This window comes from Pholcus phalangioides, unplaced genomic scaffold (genome assembly GCF_987345545.1).
Source record: "Pholcus phalangioides strain wild (caught in Gottingen) unplaced genomic scaffold, Ppha-v1.0 ptg000010l_1, whole genome shotgun sequence".
NCBI lineage: Eukaryota > Metazoa > Arthropoda > Arachnida > Araneae > Pholcidae > Pholcus > Pholcus phalangioides.
In genome coordinates this window covers 42,040,432-42,061,855 of record NW_028301603.1, presented here as the reverse complement: position 1 = coordinate 42,061,855, position 21,424 = coordinate 42,040,432, and the positions used below count along the sequence as shown (strand labels likewise).

General features: G+C 36.9%; 1 protein-coding gene across 1 annotated transcript in view; it reads right to left on the bottom strand.

Annotated features, from left to right (window-relative positions):
- The window catches only part of LOC149081513 (transcription factor 12-like), a 75,483-nt gene extending 64,057 nt beyond the window's left edge, over window positions 1-11,426 (bottom strand). Inside the window, exons 1-4 of the mRNA XM_089238449.1 lie at window positions 10,912-11,426; window positions 7,509-7,573; window positions 6,521-6,635; window positions 1,870-1,892 (exon numbers count right to left, since the gene is read on the bottom strand). Of these exons, the coding sequence (XP_089094575.1) occupies window positions 1,870-1,892; window positions 6,521-6,635; window positions 7,509-7,573; window positions 10,912-10,987 (279 nt within the window). The 5' untranslated portion in view covers window positions 10,988-11,426. The remainder of the gene's footprint in view (window positions 1-1,869; window positions 1,893-6,520; window positions 6,636-7,508; window positions 7,574-10,911) is intronic.
- Between the last annotated feature and the right edge of the window lie 9,998 nt (window positions 11,427-21,424).

The window sequence follows — 21,424 nt, the reverse complement described above, 5'->3', positions numbered from 1 at the left end:
GGCGAATAATTTTTTGTTTTTTGAGTCAATAAGCTTATATACATAATATACAGGGCATAATATACCATTGGAAGCTCCCATTCTGATGGAGGTACTTTGATGAACCTTGGTATATAGGATATATGGACCATGGGGGGGGGGGGGGGGGAAATAAATATTCAATATAAAAAGCAGTTCAATTTTTGATCACTAGATGAAAAAGTGGTGTTTTTTTATCACAGTTATATCGTTTTTCCCTGTGTAGTGCCTGTTGTGGTAGGTGTAGTTCATTGAAACTTGGTATATACGTTATTTGGACTGGGGGGAGATAACTGTGATAAAAAACACCACTTTTTCACAAGGTGGTTGAAAACTGAACTATTTTTTTATTTAATCTTCATTTTCTTTATGGTTCATATATCCTATATAAGTTTCATCGAAATGAGAGCTACCTACGTCTAAGTAGCGGCAGTTTATTTATAACTACTCTGTACATTTAAGGACACAGCAGGGAGTCCCACATCAAGCACCAACCTCTCTGCGAGAATAAAAAAATAGCAAAATTTTGAATGCCACCATTCGGAATCTGCAATAAATTGTAGGTCCCTGTCTAATTAGCCCTCGTGTGCAGAAAATGGCGGTGGTACAACAAAAATGATTTACAAAAAAATAATCAAAGCTTATATATGTGCATAGCTGCCAACTTTTGAAAATGAAAATTCGGGAGATTTTCGCGCACACCCGTATTTTATGCTAAAACCACTCCCTAATAAATACAATAGGGATTTTTCCAAATAAAATAGGGATTTTCCAAATATAAAAGTTAGAGCGTAGGGAATAAAATCCCTACTCAAAAACTGAAGTCAAATTAAAATAGGGATTTTACACACATAAAAGTTAAACCCTTGGGAATAAAATTCCTACGCAAAAAACAAGTGAAATTGGAGGCCAAAACTTCAATGATGTAAAAATAAATATTCTGTTCAATCAGAAACGCTGTGAACAAACATTCTGAGCGAATGACCCCAAAATCATTGGAAGATGAAGGAAAACACCGTCAATTTTTGAAGAACACTGACTTTTTGTGACACTTGCTTGATGTTTTTTTTTTAATTTCACGAGTGATGATGGCAGTCTTTCCATGACCGATGTTTATGTCCGTAACACAACTTGTACAAAAAGGAAAAGTCGGCCCTCTTCTGGAACGTTTGATGAAAGGAAATTCATCGGAATAAGTATCTTTAAAATTGATTAAATATGTTTTTGCTTATCAGTATTCGTGTTTTGTTATATCGCACGTTATAACAAAAGAAATTTTGACCACATGCGCGTGACTATAATCTTCAATTATTATCCAGGACTATTGGCTGCTAAGTCATTTCCCTGCACGATAAGACAAACAACTTTCTTGTTACCATCAGAGGGTTTGTAAAACTTCCTTAAAAAGGGAATTTCCCCATTTACGACGTGTGACGTCATTTCGAAAAGGAAAAAAAGATGCCCCACAAGAAATTCCTTAGGGATTGTTTTCATAAGCGGGGATTTTTTTTAATGAAGTAGGGAATTTTAAGGGACAATTAGGGATTTTTTTGATTTTTGTAAAAATTCGGGAGATTTAAGAACTTTTCGGGATGTCGAGCGATGAAGGTAAAATTCGGGAGATTCCCGAAAAATTCGGGAGACTTGGCAGCTATGTATGTGTATATATACACACCAATTCTAAAATTCAAAACGCTTCTCAGGTAAAAAATTGATTTTTTTTTGTACGAGTTCAGAGGAAAATATTTCAGATTAGTACAGCTACAAACCCCTGTAAGAAAATTATAAAATAACAGGAAAAAAACTAAAATACAACACAAATGAATACAAAAAAGAAAATAAATCACTTACATTTTGTAGCTTGGTTACACTTCCTATATTATTAGAAAAGTGAAAAGAAAAAAAATAAACAACAGGAACAAATATTATAAAAACTATATCTTTATATTAACAACCATGGGGAGTGAATGAATATAAAAGTCACCAATATGAACAGCATGGGCTTACACAAGACCCACCATTAGTGTGGGGGAGGGGGAGGCATACTGTTTACTCAGAGGAAATCTAGTAGGGATGGGATGAATAGATTGTGCCAAATAGCCAAATACCAAATATTTGGCTAATGTTTAGGCCAAATACCAAATATTCAGCGGCAGAATATCAATTTTCTTAAAATTCATCATAATTTTAAGTAAAATTGGTGTTTTTAATTGGAAATTAAATTATTGGTAATTTGAAATGATTGATAGCTAACTTTAATTATGCAATTTATTAATTAAACAAATATAAAAAACCAGCAATTGAAAGATTATTATTATTGCCATGACACTGACAATCAAATTTTTAAGACGATACAGTATTATATTTTAATATTGCTTCGAGAAGAAATTTTTTATTCAACACTTGTTACAATTTTGCATCTAATTAACAAAGTGTCAATCATTATTTACTCTCAACTAGTGATGAATCATGAAATTTACACACAGACTTATTATTTTTTATTTTTCCTCTTTCAGTAGCTTGTTGCGTCTTGTCTGGGGACATCCTTCAGTTAGTGAACATGCTCACACAGGGCGTGGTAGCCCTGGTTGATAAGATACTCGCCTAAAGTACCAAAGGATGTTTAGAGGTGTCGCAAGTTCGATACCCAGTTCGTCCTCATCAGAAAACTTTCCTGACACAGGGGTACAACAGAAAAAGCGACATGACCGCAGAGAAAATTTCTACCGAAGAGAGTCCCTCATCGAGGGGTTAGCGCACCAACCTCTCGACGAGTATAAAAAAAAAGCCCGCCGTTCGGAATCGGCAATAAATTGTAGGCCCCAGTCTAATTAGCCCCTGTGTGCAGAAAATGGCAGTGGTGCGAAAAAAATGATCAATGATCATGTTCACACACTTCTACCTTATTGCAGTAGGATTCTATTTTCAGTTTCATCTTTTCCTTAGAAATTCACCCTGACATAACCTCTTTCACACAAAGGGCTGTAGAGATGGCCCCACACAGTGAAACATAATCAGTAATTTCTTAATTTGTGGGGAAAATTCTAATTAATGTCATTTTTAAAAAAATTAGTTTGATGTACTTGGATTTGCACAGATATTTGGCTGAATACCTAAGTATTATCTGTCAAATCGAATATTCAGCAAAAGGGCAGAATACAGAATAACAGCCGAATATTCGTCCCATCTCTAAAATCTAGTACAGGGTGGTTTAATTTCTGCTATAAATTGACAAATTTTTAATCCAAGATAACACCTTCAAATCTCAGAATGCTTTGCATCATTCTGCAACGAGCCCTCGGTTGAGTGAAAATGTTTCTGCAATAAAAATCTCCACAATCATGCTTTCTATACTTTTCTTCCAGATTGTTCTGCAGTATAGCACTGACTGTTCTGCGATGTATGTCGCAAATTTCAGCATATTCTGCTTTCGGGGTTAACACTTTTGATGCAGTTTGATTTTTCAAATAAAAACCTAAAACAATCATTCAAAACAAATGGAAATGAGTGTGTTTTAATTTTGGCACAATGTCTCTTCAGTAGAGGAAGGTGGGGCACAGTGGACCGCTTTTGAAGTTTTAATTTTTTTTCCCTCTGAAATTTATGCACCAAACTATCTGAAAAAAAAATCATGAATATCGCTCTATTACTTATATTTACCTATGAACTTTCTCAAAGCATCAACTCAAGAGTATTTGTATGAAAAAATATTTTGTAAACCAAAAAAATGTGCCACACGGTGCCCTGCACAGTGGACCCATACTTATTTTCAACCCATCACATGAAAACACTAGGATTGAACTATTTTTTAAAGACGGGGAAAAAACATATTTTATGGGTCTTTATTTTAAATTAGCAAATTGAGAGATAATGTTTAAACTAGTAATTTAGTAGTCTCATTTGACAATCAACCTATATTCTATCAAGTACTAGTTCAAGGTTTAAGAGTGGTTTCAAAATTTCAAACTAACAAAGTATTTCAAAATTTTAAATTTTATTACTGTATCGTGAACCTATTCTTGAAATAGCAGTCATTTCACAACAATCTTTTTAACAATTTGCATTTTGTATCTGTTTGACAGGTTTTAATAATTCAAATCATGAAGAATTTTTACAAATAAATTGATATACTGCTTAAGGGCAGTAGCATTACATACAGTCCACTGTACCCCATGTAGACTATCAGTAAGAAAAATTTTTTAAGATTTTTTATTCACTATTATTAGATGTATTTGATATATAGGTTTACAGTAAATGAGTATTATCACGCTTCAGCATTAAGTATTTTTTCTTGCATTTTTCCTGTCTTTGTGTTGTCAAGAAATCTCAAATATCAATGGAGCAATGTTTTACTTTATGCAGCTAAAAACACCAAACTTCTGCAAAATGGCTAAGATGTTTTGACCACATACTTTTTTTGGTTGTAAACCTTCATTACTTAATTGCCTAACAGAAATAAAAATTTCTGAAGAAAAAGCAAAGAAAATAAATTTTTAAGGGGTGATCCACTATGCCCCCAGCCAGTGCCGTCTTAAGGCATGGGCCCACCCGGGCACAACCCGGGCGGCCTCAAGAGGAAAGGGGCCTCACAAAAATGAGATATGGTTGAAACTTTCGAGAATTTGTCCGATAGGGCCTCAGAAAAATCACTCGGCCTGGGGGCCCATGATGCTCTTAAGATGGCCCTGCACCCAGCTTCCCCCTACTCAAGTGTGTCTGTCCAAAATGTTTTTATAGGTCCTATTTTTGTGAAAAGCGTGATCAGTTTCATGAAAGAATAATTTCGAGAGAAGTGGGAATAATATATAAATATAACGTGATCCCCACGTATTCCCAAGGGATCAGCATGATCCGTCCAGGGAATTTGTTAGTGTTAGTAAACATCCATGCCCGAACCGGGATTCGAACCCAGACCTGCACAGTGAGAAGCTAGTTCCCTAACCACTCGACTGCCAGGCGGCAAAAATTAATCTATAAATTTATCACAAATGAAATGAAATGCCAAATTTATGATTTCATTACTTTGTATGTTGTGAAGGGTTTTTGTTTTTCAGATCCAGAACTTTGCGAAGTGTCTGGAAAACAGACCCAAATTTTTGCTGGACGGACCACTGGCACCAGTTTGCCATACAACACTTCAGGCTGCTGTCATAAAACACTTCAACTCAAAGCTTCAAGTTTTCAGACCATTTCACATTATAAGAAAAATGAGTGTCAAAAAGTCTAAAACTGTCTGAAAAGGACACTTGATTATTTCACATATAGGTGCCAATTCCCCAGACTTGAAAAATTATTAGTCTATGAAATGATGAAATATTTTTCACCGAGGGAAATCTACACATAAAAAGGAAAAAACTGAGAATTTTTAGGGACTGCATAGAGGTGGTCATATTACTCGTTTTCAAGAGACGCTGCCATATTTCTTGCGATCCCAATTTATTTTATAAATGTCCCGTACGTCTCTGTATTTTCAATGAAGATAACTTGAAATTTTTGTCCTTCACCAAAATCAAGGATTAAAAAATTATTTTATCAACTTATAAAATAAATTTATACAAATTCAGGCAAAATGCCAAATATAGATTTGTGACTACATGACAGTGACTATAAATACAGATATTTATGATATTAAAAGGTTTTTTCACAGAATTTCTTTCAATAATTCACTGTGATTTGAGGTAACACCTCCTTTTTAGAATTCTTCTGTAATTTTAGCAGTAATTAGCAACTTTGCTTACTTTTGGCATCATATTTGGCAACAATTGCCAATTTCCTGTGCTTGAAATGAGGTCCCTAACTAGGCAGAGACAACTGGGGCACTGTCACTGGGCTTGGAGCCAAAAAATGTACACCAATTTTGCATAATAATAACCCTTCCAGGGGGGTCCCAAGAAAAAGTCTTTCCTGCGGCCACGGGAAAGAATGTTACAGCCATGCTTGAAATCTTAATTTCCTGAGAAAACATGGTCAGCCTGGCATTACAAAGACTGGAAAAGTATTTCTTTAGGGATTTTTCATTCAAGCGAAAACTATGTTTGACGATTTCTCTATGAAGAGATGAAAAATTGGAAGACTCTGGTTTCTTACCAAAAGGTTTTAATAAAGCTAAAAAATCTGACAACTGTTGGGTAAATTGGAAGCATTGGTACCCTGTTAGCCATTCTGCCAAAATAGTGGTTTAAGCTGGTGATTTGCATAAAAATAAACACCAGTGAAGATGGCATTTTAAGCACATGCCTACCTGTATCTTTGAAATGTACAAAAAAAGATATTTTCTAATAAACCTCTTTGTAAAAATTATTTCCAGACATACGAAGCACTAATAAAGACTTCACATAGTTATGCTATCTTATGCTTCTTATTACGTTCATAACTAAATGAGGGACAGCCGGAGAAAAAAATATGTAAAATAGATAAAACTAACATTAAGAATGCATTATCTTGAATTAAATACGATTAAAAACAATTGTAACCAAAAGTAAATCAAATATCAGATTATTACCTTCATAGGGATTGCATCCGATAGGCCAAGGATCAGAATTTTCGACAGCTGGATGGATGTTGACTGCTGTACCGGCTTGATCATCGAGACCCCTCAGTCCAACAACATTATTTTCCTGTTTCAGAGAAATTGATTTTGAAAAAATGAGGGGATAAACGAATGAATCATCTAAATATTTGTCAAACATTGAAAGGAGAAATGCATCGAAATGTCCCCCCCCCCCCCACTCCTCGGGATACACTCCTCGATCCAAGATTACAGTATTATTAGTAGTAAAAGAATGAAAAACGATCTTTAAGGAAAAAAAGAAGCCAGGTGGATCTGGCGCTCCTTCAGCATCAGACTAGATGGTAGCGTTGCATGATGGAAATGTGCAAATAACGAGAAATTTATCCAATTATGATTGACTGTGAAAATTAAACTTGACTTCGAGTGAAGTCAAGTTGTTTTTTTTTTTTTTTATGACACCTGTTATCAGGTGTCTTCAATAATTCCAATTTTATCATATGATCAAATTATCAGAATTATTTCCAAGTATATTTTTGTATGATTTATCTATTATGGATGGCATTTATCTCCATCATTCTTGGAAGCCAAACAGTCCAAAATAAGTTATCTTTTAGCAATCCAGCAACTAAAACTTCTTACCATAATGACAGGAAATTTTCACACTGCCCTTAAACTCTAATTTAGTAAACACAAATGGACAATTTCAGTCATTAACACCAATTTTTTACCCACATGGCAATCCCCAAAGCAGAATATTTAGCACTGTTCTGCAACGAGCCCTCAGCTAACTGGAAATGTTCTGCAGTAAAAATCCCCATTCATGTAATAGTGTTTTTTGTGCTTTTTCTCAAAATTCTTCCAAATTGTTCTGCAGTAGCAGTAACTGTTCTGCAACGTACGACACTGATTTTGACACATTCTGCTTTGGGGATGGCAACCCTGACAAAAAAAAATATTTAAAAGAGAAGGAAAAACTTACTTGCGCCAAAGATTTATCACATTCATTTTCGTATAATACATCGTATGGGACATCAGTTCGACTATCTGTAAATGTAAAGATGATTATGCAAATGAAATTATTTCAATATATTTTCACACAAACCACGCATTAGAAATAATCCTTAAATCATCTTTAGGCAACAATTACAACCCTCCAAAAATACATAAAAACATTTTTGCAACTCTTAGCAGAACAACAGCACCATTCTCGTCACAAGCTGCAATTTGGCCAGTGCCATAAAACATTGCAGTGCTCACTAACATTGCAAACATACATTTCGGTACATGGTTGTTGATGGTGTGAGTGACACTGCTAATCTGTTAGGCGTTATAAATTTATTCATAATAGTAATTAAGGCAGAATTGATCATTTGGATGAGTTGACAGTGATTATTGCTGTGGAGAAACTAATTATGTTGCAATTACGTAATATAGGCTAAAGACTTGGTTTTAGTTCTAAACACCACAGCAACCACTAATAACAATCTGCATTCAACAATACTTAACAATTCAAATATTGTTGAGCATTGCACTGTTGTTAAAAATAGGTTTTTGCCTATGAGAGGGAAGATGACAATCTATTCTTGATACCCAGCAATCAGCCCTAGCAATATATTTTCATGAATTCTTATCCAATCTACTGTTGACTATTACTAACAACAGTTTTTGTTTAGGAGACAAGATAACACTCCATTCTTGATAGCCATAATATGATCACTCCTAATAATGCATTCTCACACATTCTTGACTGGCCTGTTATTGACTCTATTACTTCTTTTATTTATTTACAATAACCCCAGAAAGCATGAAATGCACTTATACTGGAAGAAAAAATAATAATTAAAAAAATATAAAAATAAAAATAATAGCCAGAATGGGAAGCACTTCGCATACAGAGTCAGGTCGAAATTCTCAATAGCGGAAGCAAATCTTACATAGGAGGCACATACAAGTTCTGATGGAAGGCTGTTCATATTCTCACCACACGACATCTATAACCGTGGAAAAAGCAATCTCTTCTGGCCGTTGGTATTCTTATTTGGAAGCGATGCCTACGTAGGTTAACTCGCCTGTCTATGATCTCGAAGAAAGGTTCTCTCAATGGAAGATAAACAATTTGGTGGATTAGTTTGTAGCACATCTTCAGATCTGCAGCGATTCTACACCATTCCAGGGAGCGTAAACCCAGAAATTGAAGTGTCTGGCAATGAGATAGACAGCTCATTCCAGGTATTCGTTTAGTAAATGACCTCTGTGGCTTTTCGAGGAGCTTTATGTCCTTGATTTTGTAAGGGCTCCATACTTGCAAACAGAACTCCAGAGTTGGGCGAACGTGCACACAGAAAGCATATGACAATGTATGTGCATCAAACTTACGGTATGCCGTACATAACATATATGAAATTCTATCAGCTTTGCAGACTATGCCATGATAATGATCAGTGAAATCTAGAATGCGGTTCATTGCAATAACTAAATCCACGCATGTATCCAATTGCTGTAACGTTTCATTACCTAGTTGATAATATTCAGGATCAGTGCGTCTACCTCAATGCATTGATCCACTTTTTGATGATGAAATAGGTAGGTTATACTGAAAACTCCACTGGAAAAGTTGTTGGCATGCAATTCTTAGGCCCCTAGTGTTTTCCACTAGAGAGAATAAATTCACGTCAATAGCAAATTGCAATAGAGAGATGGGACACAGCCTGAGTAATATCGCAAGTGTATAAAGTAAATAAGATAGGGCCTACCACCGATCTCTGGACAACTCCGCTTGGCACCTGACATTTTTACTACACTTATTAACAGTCTCCGTGATCAAAAAGGAAGATGACAACCAATTTTTGATGACAGACAATCACTCATAATAGTATACGCTTATGCATTATTGATCAATCTGTTGGCCCAACGGTCTTCATGCACAAGACAAAAATCCATTCTTCACAGCTATAACAATAATCATTCGCAACAATGTATTTTTTCATGCATTCTTGAGTAGTCTATTGTTGGATCAGTACATTGTTGTTAGGAATAGGTTTTGTGCATGATACAAGTAGAAGAAATTAGAATGGTGATTCCATAACAATAATCACAGGAATTGCAACAATGGTCTTGTAATGGACAATGGTGGTTCATTTGTCTTTACAATAAGTTTAAAATGGATTATCCTACTTCCCAATTAATGCCTTTCCATCAGACGTTTTCAACCCTAGGCCTAACTGAGATATGCATGCTTCGTGCTACTGCAACAGGTATTATTTCTAGTAATAATATAAGTGCATGCATTCATGACCAATTTGTGGAAACTTATAAACAATAGTTCTCATGCACAATTCCTCTGATATAGCTATAATAACCACTCTGTCTATTGTTAGGTCATCCCATTGTTATCATATCGTGCATTTACAACCAATCTGTTGCTAACAATACTTATTCATTTGTATTTCCCTATTCACTACTTATTCCCCATTCTTATGAATAATATGGCAATAAATAACAACTAACTAACAATGGTGTGTGTGACAAAACCTTGAGTGGTCTATTGTTGGATCATCACATTGTTTTTAGAATACAGTCGAACCCCATTTTAACAAATACGGATATAGCGAAAATCTTGTTTTAACGAACACGTTCCCCCAGATAAGTTTACATTGGAACAATTAAAAAAACTAGAATTCCTTTATAACGAAATGATTTCTCCGGTCTCTTGGAGTTCGTTATAATGGGATTCGACTGTATATAGTTCTACCAGACATTGGATAGGTTATTAACAATGATCGCAGGAGTAGTTTTCAACAATCATGAAATGGAAAATAATTGTTTAACAATCGCTTTTGGTATGTTTACTAGGGCTACACTACGACACTTTGACATATTAATCCCTTCCCAATGGTTTGTCACTCCTTATTTCTAATAATATAAACTGATACATTCACAACTAATCTGTAGAGCTAGAGATTGGTTCTGAATTCTTAGCTCTAAGAATATTTTCCATGCCCCGTTCTTACGATAGCTAGGCCTATAATAACCACTAATAATGGTGTGTGTGAAAGCGTTCATAACCAATCTGTTGCTAACAAGGTTTCAGGCCCATTCTTATGATACTAAGGTGTGAAAACACATTCTTCACCAGTTCATTGTTGGACCATCACATTGTTGTCAGGAAAAGTTGGAAATATACTCATGCTTATAATAGGTATAATAGCCACCAACAGTGGCGGGAAAACACATTATTGACCGGTCCATTGTTAGACCCATCACCATGCTGTTGGGGATAATTCTAGGAGACATTTCGATAGGTTATTCAATAACAATGATCACAGGAATCGTTTGCAACAATGGTCACTTTTGAAACTCGGATAACCGGAACAAATACTCACCGCGTCGGTATGCGATCTTATTGAAACAGTTCTGAAACACCTCGTACAAGTGCAGATGCTCGTCACTGTTGGCCATGTTTACAAATATCTCGTTCAACGGGGAAACCTATATTCTCTTTTAAAACAATGTTGTTGTTTTTTTTCTTCTACAGTTAAAACAATCGTAAAAACAAAATGAACTAAAAAGAAAAGAAAAAGGAGCGGCTTCAGAATGAAATGTAATGTCAAAACTCCATCAAACGCTGTAGTTGTTGGTCCTCCTCCACAGTCCTTGCTGCAGATGGTAAGGGTTACCCCATATTTTGTAAGACATCGGAATCGAATTGGATCGAGTCTTGGTCCGAATCCCGTCTCAGGAGCGACCCGGACACGTTACCCGCTGCGTGACCATCAACGCGTCAACTGAAACAATCCACATTGATTATTAACAACATCAACTTTTTCTTCTCTTTTTTATTGTTGTTTTTTCTTTTATTTTGACGCGACTTTTAACTCATCACCAAACGCACGCGGTTGCGGTTCCCGAATTACCCACGCCAACAAGAACAAAGAAAAAGCGCCCACAAAGAAAGCCCGTGGCCTATTTTTTTTTTTAACCGTACAATTTCTCAAAAAAAAAGCTTATTATGGAGTTTAATTTTAGAGATGATATTTAAGTAATATACAGTGTTGGGAAACGCACTGCAAAATTATATTTATTTCGGTGGAGACGGATGCTGTGGGGATGAGTTTTCAGAGTGTCAAGTATACTGTGACCATATGACGTATGTTTTTGCGGAATGAGCTACCGACATCTATAGCTGGATTCACCTAGGCTGACCATATTCTCTCGAGAGAAATACGGGACATTAAGATCCCAAGTACGGGAAAATACGGGACATTGCCAATTATCGCCAAAAATGACGCCAAAACCAAACAAAGTTGCCAGATATTGTTGAAACTACGGAAAAATCAAAATGGCGGGAAATGAACCATTACTGCAAATTGAAGTGGATTAAAATGAATTCCACGAAGAAAAACGTTCACCAAGATGAATATGGGAGATTAATATTCTCTTTTATAGTTGTAATTATCATAAAATAATTTATGAGTTGAAAAATAATGTCAATCTTTGACTTCAATAAAGAGTAAATTTTGTAAGTAGGCTTCGTGTAAAATACGGGAAAAACCGGGACACTTTTGCCAAAAAGTCGGGACGACCAAAAAAACAGAAAATACCGGGACTGTCCCGGGAAATACGGGACGTATGGTCACCCTAGATTCACCGAACTCGAGTTTTCATTTCCCTGACCATATGAAAGTATTTCCTGATAACTGTGTCCAAATATTTCTCTACATAGAAAGTAACCGTATTTTGCTCCTCGTTTGCCTCCCTACCCCGCAGTGCTGTCTTAACGCATGGACCCACCCGGGTACGGCCCGGGGGAGCCTCAAGAGAGGCAGGGCCTCACAAAAATGAGATTCGGTTGAAATTTTCTAGAATTCACCTGGTAGGGCCTCAGAAAAACTACTTGGCCCGGGAGCCCATGATGCTCTTAAGACGGCCCTGCCCCCACGAGGTTGTCTTTACAGGCAAAGGGCATGGAGGAAAGAATACATCCTTTGTTATTCTTAATTGTGAAATGGCAGGAATTAAATGCTACTGATAATTCCAGAGAGCTGCTGAAATATAAATAATGAAAAAATTCAACATGACAAAATACGTAAAATGAACATTTATATTTTTGATCACAGTAAAATGATATTACCGTGTTGGGAAAGTAATTTCCTATCCTTGATTTTGGTAAAGCATCAAAATTTACGTTGGTTCGTTCAAAGTACAGGAAAAAAACGGGACGTTTTCACAAAATCATCCAAATCAATCAGGATGACCAAAATTACGGGAAAGTACGGAAGTGTCCCGGCAAATACGAGTCATATGTCCACCCTAATTATAAATATTAATATCAATATTTATCTTAGAATATTTTCCCTGTTTGTGTGAACGTTGTTTTTTTTCCCAGTGGAATCTATTTTAATTGATTTTACTTTAATTGGCAGAACTGCTTCATTTGCCGCTATTGGCGATTTTTCGTTGAATTTAGCAATAATTAGCAACTATGCTGACCATTGGCATAATTTTTGGCAATAATTGGCTATTTCATGTGTTTCCCTTCTCGATTTCCCGTGTTTTTCTCTTGGAAGTATGATCAACCTACTTATATATAACCCGAAAAAATGTTCCACCATTTTACTGTACCTTTTTTTTTCCTGATTTTCAAATAAGCTTAACGGAACAGAAAATGGTGGTAACCGGTAAGTTTCACTCATGAACAGAGATGGAGAGGTAATTACATGACCCATATATAACCCATAACCCAAAAATGTGATTTTGGAGTTATCATGTTCTGACGAAACACCCTAGATTTATCGCCTGTACGTCAATAATAATATCATTCAAATTTATTGCCAACGGCTTGTACGCGAAGGGGGGTTAATTCACTGCAGTTTGAAAATGCAATAGTGCTTCATTTCCCACAATTGACAATTTTTCGGTCATTTCAGCAACAATTGGCAACTTTGTTCACTTTTATCATAATTTTTAACGACTACTAACGATTTCCCGCATTTGGGAATTTCCCATATTTTTCTCGAGGAAACATGGTCAGCCTATTAATGAATTCCATCTCCAAAATTCATTTCACGGAAGGACGATATGACCCCTGTTTTATGAGACATTCCGTAATTTAGGCTACTCTGGTCATGATTCTTCGAGAAAAATACGGTAAATTGGGTCCTAAGTATTGCGAAATAGAGGGGGAAATCGCCTATTGACACCAAACGTTCTGGGAAATAGGGCCCAGTATGATTGTCCTGTCTACTGTCTTGGAATACGCCCATAAAAACGAGAAAGCAAAAAATATTCCATGCATTTTGCCTTTTCTTTTTGGTCGGATGTTTCATGTTATCTTCTAGCTTCTTTTTTTTAAACTAAATGATTTTCTGCTGAAAAATATGATGACCGCATCAGGGGTGACGTAGGATCAACCTTCGTAGGGGCCACAAACATTTTCTTCTTTCTAGTCAGCTTAAGAGGAGCATGGGTCCCTTGTGCATGCCTCGGGGCCATATTATACTCATTCATGCATTGAAAGACTTTCCACATTACGCATTCGGCCGCGTATCGGTACAGCCAACATTTTCTACAGCAGAAAGTCTTCGCTCGAAGATCGTGACGTCAGTGAAGTCGCCCATTTCACCTATAGTCATTTAATATACTGCAAAAAAAGCGGGTAAAGATTTCGCATACGTGGGCCTGCTTTATCTAATGGTTATAAGTGAAATGGAAGTGACGCCAAAGCTTCATGCGGAGACTTTCTGCTATAGAAGGTGTTTGAAAAGAAGTAAAGCTGGGTTTTCCTAGGAGTAGAATTTCTGCGTCGTGTGCAGCGTGAAAACGCTGATTGGTTAAAAACCTGAAGTTCAGGTTTTTTGACCAATCACAGTTTTCACACTGGACGCGCAGCAGAAAGCCTGCTCCTAGGAAATCCCGGCTTAAGAGGGCCATTCAAGTATTTCAGCAGATTTTTAACTTTTTTTCAACCTCTCTCTCGGCAGCAAAATTTCGCAGCTTTGCCCCTCTCTTAATGCATATTGGGATCGGACACGCACGCACGAGGGGAGGGGGTGAGGCATAGGGATCACGCCCCCCTCGCTCGTCCGACGATCAAAAATGTATGTTTGAAGCAAAAAAAAAAATATTTATAAAAACATTTTGGAAGAAAATGGCTTTATATGTTATTGTGACCAGTTTTTGACAATTTCAATGCCATTTGAAGGCTAAGAACTCAAAATGTCTTTCTAAGAAATTCTTTGCGCTCACATGCTTTTTGAGCCATCCTCGATCCTGCGTTCTCCTCTGATTGCCCTTCGAGCATATACATAGGAAAGCAGACAGTTGCCCCCCCCCCCCCGTTTGAAAAGCATGTATCCTATCTGGTTATGTGTACGGGACTCCAACATATCACCCAAGGATAACACGTGACACACTGAGTGGGCATAAAACCGTTTAGCCAATCCCCCCCCCCCCTTATGTAAGACAGGTCAGGGGCGGGGGGGACCTTTGTTGGTGTCTACTAGAAAAAGAGGTCTTTTGAGAACTTATAAGGAACATGTCAGTTCAGGTGTCCACAAATTAAGGAAGGTCTTTCTCGCTTTTGTATTCCTATTAGTAGAGATGCCATTAAGAATATTTCATATTTTTACAAAGGGTGGTTGATGACGTAAGCATCAGTCGAACCTCACACCCCAACGATGACCCCCCTAATAGTGATCAGGCAAAGCATATAGCTACACCACTGTCACGAACAAATCTAATCAAAAGGGAAAAGGACAAAGAAAAATATGAACACTGAAAATTTGAACATTTTTCCCTGTTTGAAAATATGACAAACAAACAAAAAAAAAAATAGCTCTAAAAAAACATAAATTTCTTCTTTATATTAAAATATTTCAACAATATCAAAAATTGTTTGAGGGAAAAATAGGCTGTGTACGTAAGAATAGAATTAACTACTTTTTTTATCATTCGTAGTGATAATTCTAATATTCACAAATAGATGGCGATAAAAATTAATTCAATTTCAACGAACGCTACTGACACATTTCACAAAAATTGCGTAATTAATAGAATAGAATATTTCTTCTAAAAAAACACAGTATACAAGGATTCCGAAATACGGGAAAGTACGAGAGACATTGTGCTAATAATTACCAAAAGTAAGCAAAGTTGCGAACTATTGCTAAAACCACTGTAAAATAGCCAATGGCGGGAAATGCACAAAGAGGATTAAAATGAATTTTAATGAAACGTTTTAACATGACAAATAATGTGCAATAAATATTCGTAGCCGTAATTATCACAATATAATTTACAAATGGGGAAGATCATTTTAATTGTTCCTTTCAATGAAGAATAAAAATTCGAGTTGGCTTTTTTTTAATATTCATAATTTCGCAAAAAAAACCCAAAAAACTTCAAATCAAACATTTTTGCATTTGTTCTCTAAAAACGACACAATTTTTTTTTTCAAGTATAATTATACCTGTTTTTCAATTATGGAAGGTTTTTAATTTAAATTAATAGCTGCGTTTGAAAATTTCAAATACAAACACAAAGACCAACCACAACAGGCAAAACCAAAGCGGTTCAAGATCTTTATTCAGCTTCGGGAAAAACGAGGCGGCTGAACAAAAGATTCCCATATAAATATGGATGACAAATATTACCAATATACACAGGGGCGTCGGCCTAGCACAACGAACATCATCTATAGCAGAAGCCCGTGACCCCCGACTACAAAAGGTCATCTCACCTATACTACAAAAAATTGTAAAGATGGCGCGTGCGTCGGCTTGATATATATTCAATGCCTCTATAGGTGAGATTAAGACGACTTCATATACGTATTAAGGAGTTCTAGGTGAGATGACCTTCTTCAGTGACGTCACGAGCTACGCACGGAGGCTTTCTGAAATAGATGGTGTTGGCTCAGCTCAGGTCTATCGTCATGCATGGGAAATTTAATACCTAGTGAGCAGGGCCGTCTTAAGGGCATCATGAGGCCCCAAGCCAAGTGATTTTTCTGTGGCCCTACCTGGCGAAATCTCGAAAATTTGAACCGGTTCTCATTTTTGTGAGAAAGAAAAGCAAGGTATGCAAGCATGCTTGCCCGGTATGCAAGAGGGCCTGGGTTCGAGTCCCGACGGAGACGTGATGACTTTTCTTTCCGAGCTCGCCTCAGCGTAATGTCCGGAAAATAACTGTTTCCTTGATATCTCTGGCTGAGAAAAAAGCCATCTTTATCTCTCTAATGCCTTGGATGCTTGGAATCTATTTTTCCTGACAGTTTTTACCGATGTTTTTTCCATCTATGGCAAAAACTTGCCAACCCTGATACAGTGAAATTTTGTTATAATTTGTGGACGCTCTATAAATCCATGATGCTCTCTGTTCCATGGTGTTCTGTGGATCAAGAAAAAAATATTGTTGTAGAGGGATTTATTGTTATATCGGGCATCGTTACAATGAGGTTTTACCGTACAGTAATACACAGACTTACACTACCACTAGTTGCACAGTTTCGGAGTTATGCGATTTTCAGTAAAAAATGTTCATTTCTGAAATTCAAGAATAATCACTGGGTTGCTGCTGAAATAGTGCAAATTATTAAATGATAATCAAATGATCTTCATCGAAAACAGCTAGAAACCGGACTTAAGCAACCAGAGTTAATTTTAATCATTATTTGGATGACCATACGTCCAGTGACGAATTAAGGTCGGCTGAGGCTCCAGGTGCAAAATAAAATATTGGGTCCCCCCCTGAAATTAGAAAAAAGTGTGAAGTTTGGGTTTTTCGAGGTACTTTAGAAGTCGGGGCCCCGGGTGCGCGCTCGGTGCGTCCGCCGTTAAATCCGCCTCTGCATACGTCTCTTACCTTTTTTCCGATGTTAAAATGTAGATGTTGATTTCTACCCTTTTTCAATAACAAGAAAACAATCAAAAAATAACACAACAAGAGATATAAAACAAATACTCAGTTTAAAAAAAACATCTGAACAAAAAGTAATTTTTTCACGAGTCCGCGCATTTGCGAATAATAAATTCTCAACACGAAATTCCCGGTTATAATCATTTCACAAATTTCATCTTACGTAACACAGGTCCTCCTAAAAAGGCGTTGGCATATGATACCCCAGGTCTTGATTGGTATTTTTTCCATGGTTTGTTATTACTGTGTGGCCCGCGTGAGAGTGGCCATTGGCTAGCTTCATCACTTTGAGATAATGTCACCAACACATCCTCCAAAGACAGACCCATGCCATTCTCCCCTTTCCCACCTCTCTAATTTTTACAAACATTTGAGATTCAATAGTGACGGAATCACTCTTCAAGTATTGTATTATTGTATACTCACATAGTGGGGTTCGGTATACACAGAAACACTCATAAAACAACAGTAAAGTGGAACACTCGTTTAAACGACTCTCGTTCATACTTTATAGTATGAATGAAAGAATGTATACTTCAGAGTATACATTCGACTTTTACTCATTCATTATACATGTTTAGCTTTGGTCGCAGTTCATTCCTATACATTTTAATGCTAAAATACTTAATTTTGATTGCGCGAACAACATCGATTACACGGCGTTTTCATTTCGCCTTGAACCCCGAAACTCCATAAAAACTTCATTTCTGTGCTGTCGATAGGATTTCAATGTTTTTTGTAAGCAGCAAAAGAATGAAACTTGTGAAGAAATAAAATATACCGAATTACTTTTAGAGACGGTTGCAAAAAAATATATAATAAAAATAAATCTGTAAATATAAACAGTATTGTTCGCAGATAATCTTACAAATTTGTTTTTAATTTGCTTCTTTTTTTGTCATTTGTAAAATAATCGTAAGAATCCTGAAGAGAGAGAGAGAAAGAAAGATGAAACAGGCAAATCATCATTGGATTAAATTTATCAAAAAATCGCAATCTCATGACCTTTCTTTGTTTTCTTCATATTCAGATTACTTTTAAGTATAATCTGAAAGTTAAATAAAAATAAAGACCACAATAAAAACTGAAGACCACACAATATCCGAATGGTATCCGAACACAATATTTGAATGGTCTTGTGCTACTACACTGATGCTTATCTATATTGCTCTAAAATAGAATGTTTTAACCCCGGCATCTGCTGACAACCCAGTAATTTAGATCCTTTCTACTCCCAGGGTTATATAACTAAATATTTTCACTTTAATGAGCATAAAAAAAATCAATAAATGGTCATATCCTTGACCTCCGCCATCACCCATCTGTTCTTTGTATTTTTATGAGAGCAAAAGACCTATTTCAAGAACAAGGAAAGGGCTTTGCCCCACCAGTGGTCATTTTTTATCTTCACTGGTGGGGCAAATAGAAAGGCTAATAGGGTAAACCCCCCCCCCCCAGTTAACATGTTAAAAAAAGGCCTGGAAATAGGGCAGTCATTTTAACTTTTTCCAGGGGGCAAACTTTTGCCGGGGGGGGGGGGGCAAAGAGCATGTACTAAAGGTACGCATATATATATATATATATATATACCATTTGTAGTGTATTTTCAAAAGCCCCCCCCCCCCCCCTTGAATGACGGGCCTGCCTGGAAAACCCTATAAGTGGGATTCACTGTACACGGGTTCTTCAATGTTATTTTACTTGTTTAAAACCAAGAGTTTCTTTCCACAAATGAAATCCACGATTGCAATCACAATATTTGAATACTCAAATTCGAAATTCAAAAAGACGCCCTGCTATAGGTTGTCGAATATTTACAACACTAGTTGCAATCAGCCTAAAACTCATGAGTGGAGATGGGGGGGGGGAAAGCATGGTAGGGTAACGCTCCTCCCCGGTGCCAATGATGGAGCCGACTGATCTAACGTATATACATATATTTATATGAATTGGCATCATCACTCCCCCCTCCCCAGCCGTTCATGTCTGTCGCCGCCTATGCGTAAACCTCAGATATATTTTATTTAACAGTAGGCAAACACACACATTGTCGTATCAGAAAATAAACAATCGGCGCTACAAGCAACGTAGCCTACATCCTAAATTTTCGGATCTTTGTGCTCTTAAACGTTTCTATGCATGAACTGTCTATTCATGAAACACGATATCTTTTATGCTGGTACTTATGGTAATAATTAGATTGAGGAAAAAAAATCAGAGAATAAACATCTTACCTTTTTTTCGGGAGTTCAGTAGTAAAAATTTTCAAAATTTAGAATTTACACATTGTATATCTGTCTTCCGGAATAGATGAAAGAAAGTATCAGATGGTGGTATTTTTGAATGAAAAGTACACAAGCCTCTCTAGGGAAACACAACAGTTCAGAGGTTCCCTGGAAGACATGTAATTAACACTCAGGAGGACAGTCAAAGGCCTTGCTCCGGGGCAATCATCATCTAGAGATGTCCATGCTACAGACCAGATAGTAACTCCAACGAGAGGAGAGGTTTTCATATGGAAAAAATTTACTAGATTTATTTTGTGTTCCCCTTTCCGTTTGATGCCCCAAGTATGTTTTTTTTTGATATAGTCCTGTTACTCTTTAATGGCAGAAAGAAAGGCCAGACTTTTTTTTCAGGTGTAAAGATTGCGACCACCTGCACACTTTTTCCTTTTGAAATAAGCTACTGCCATACCTATAGCACTAAAAATTATAGATCACTCGCATGCCTCCACAATTTCTTGGTCACTCTTTTCGTTTGTCACTGACCTCATCCATCGCTCTCTAAGTCACCCTTTCACTCATTCTCGTGCATAGGCGTACGAAACATTTTCTCAAGCGAAGGAGGTTCTTTCCTACTGCAAGAAAGCGGTAAAATCTCCATCCTTGATAACTCCCAAGTGCTCTCAATGATAATCCATGCTTACACGCTCTCTACGTCAATCTTTTGGTCATTCATATGCTTTCACACGCTGTCACACTTTTGATTACTTACCGATCTGGTCTCTTTCTCTTTTGGTCGCTCTTTTAATCTCTCACTGACTCGTTCCTTTGCTGTCTGTACATGACCCCTTCATGGGCGGAGTACGGGGGGGAGGCATTGCTCCCCTCCCTAGCGTCAAGGGTGGAGTCGACTGACCTAATGTATATACATGAATTGACATCATCATCATGCCCCCAGCAATAATGACCGTGCTCCCCAGACTGCTTCATCTATCTCCGCCTATGGACCCCTCCCTTAGGGTGGGGCTAACAGGGCTTTAGCCGGGGGCTAGGAAAATTCTTTTGTTTTTTCATCTTGTAAATTCATTATCCAGGGGCCCATGAAAAATCTAGGCTGGGTTCCACCAATGATCTGAGTCTGGGGCCCTGCTTCTTAATGTGGGGCCATGCCACTAGGTCCCTAGTTTGGTCGCTCTCATACATAAAAGTACACAGTATTTCCTCCAGGAATGGGGAGTTTCGTTTTTTACTGCAAATGAAAACAAGAAACGAAACTTTACCCTTGATAGCCCACCTCGCTCGTTCCCAACGCTTTCCTCATACTGAGAATCATCGAAGAGAGATTGAATTCATTATAATCAGAGAAAGAATGAATTCTCATTACAATCATCAAAAGATAGAATTAATTCATTTCAACCATCAGAGGAAGAATGAATTTCATTATAATCATTGATCACAACAAATTTGTGAGATGAATAATCGTATTTATAGTCACAATTAGGCTAACCATATTTCATCGAGAGAAATACAGGACATTGAGATTCTAAATACGGGAAAATACGGGACATCGCCAATTATCGCCAAAAATGACGCCAAAACCGAGCAAAGTTGCCAAATATTGTTAAAATTACGGTAAAATCACAATGGCGGGAAATGAAACGTTACTGCAAATTGCAGTGGATTAAAATGAATTTCACGAAAAAAACGTTCACCAAGACAAATGTGGGAGATAAATATTCTCATTTATAGTTGTAAT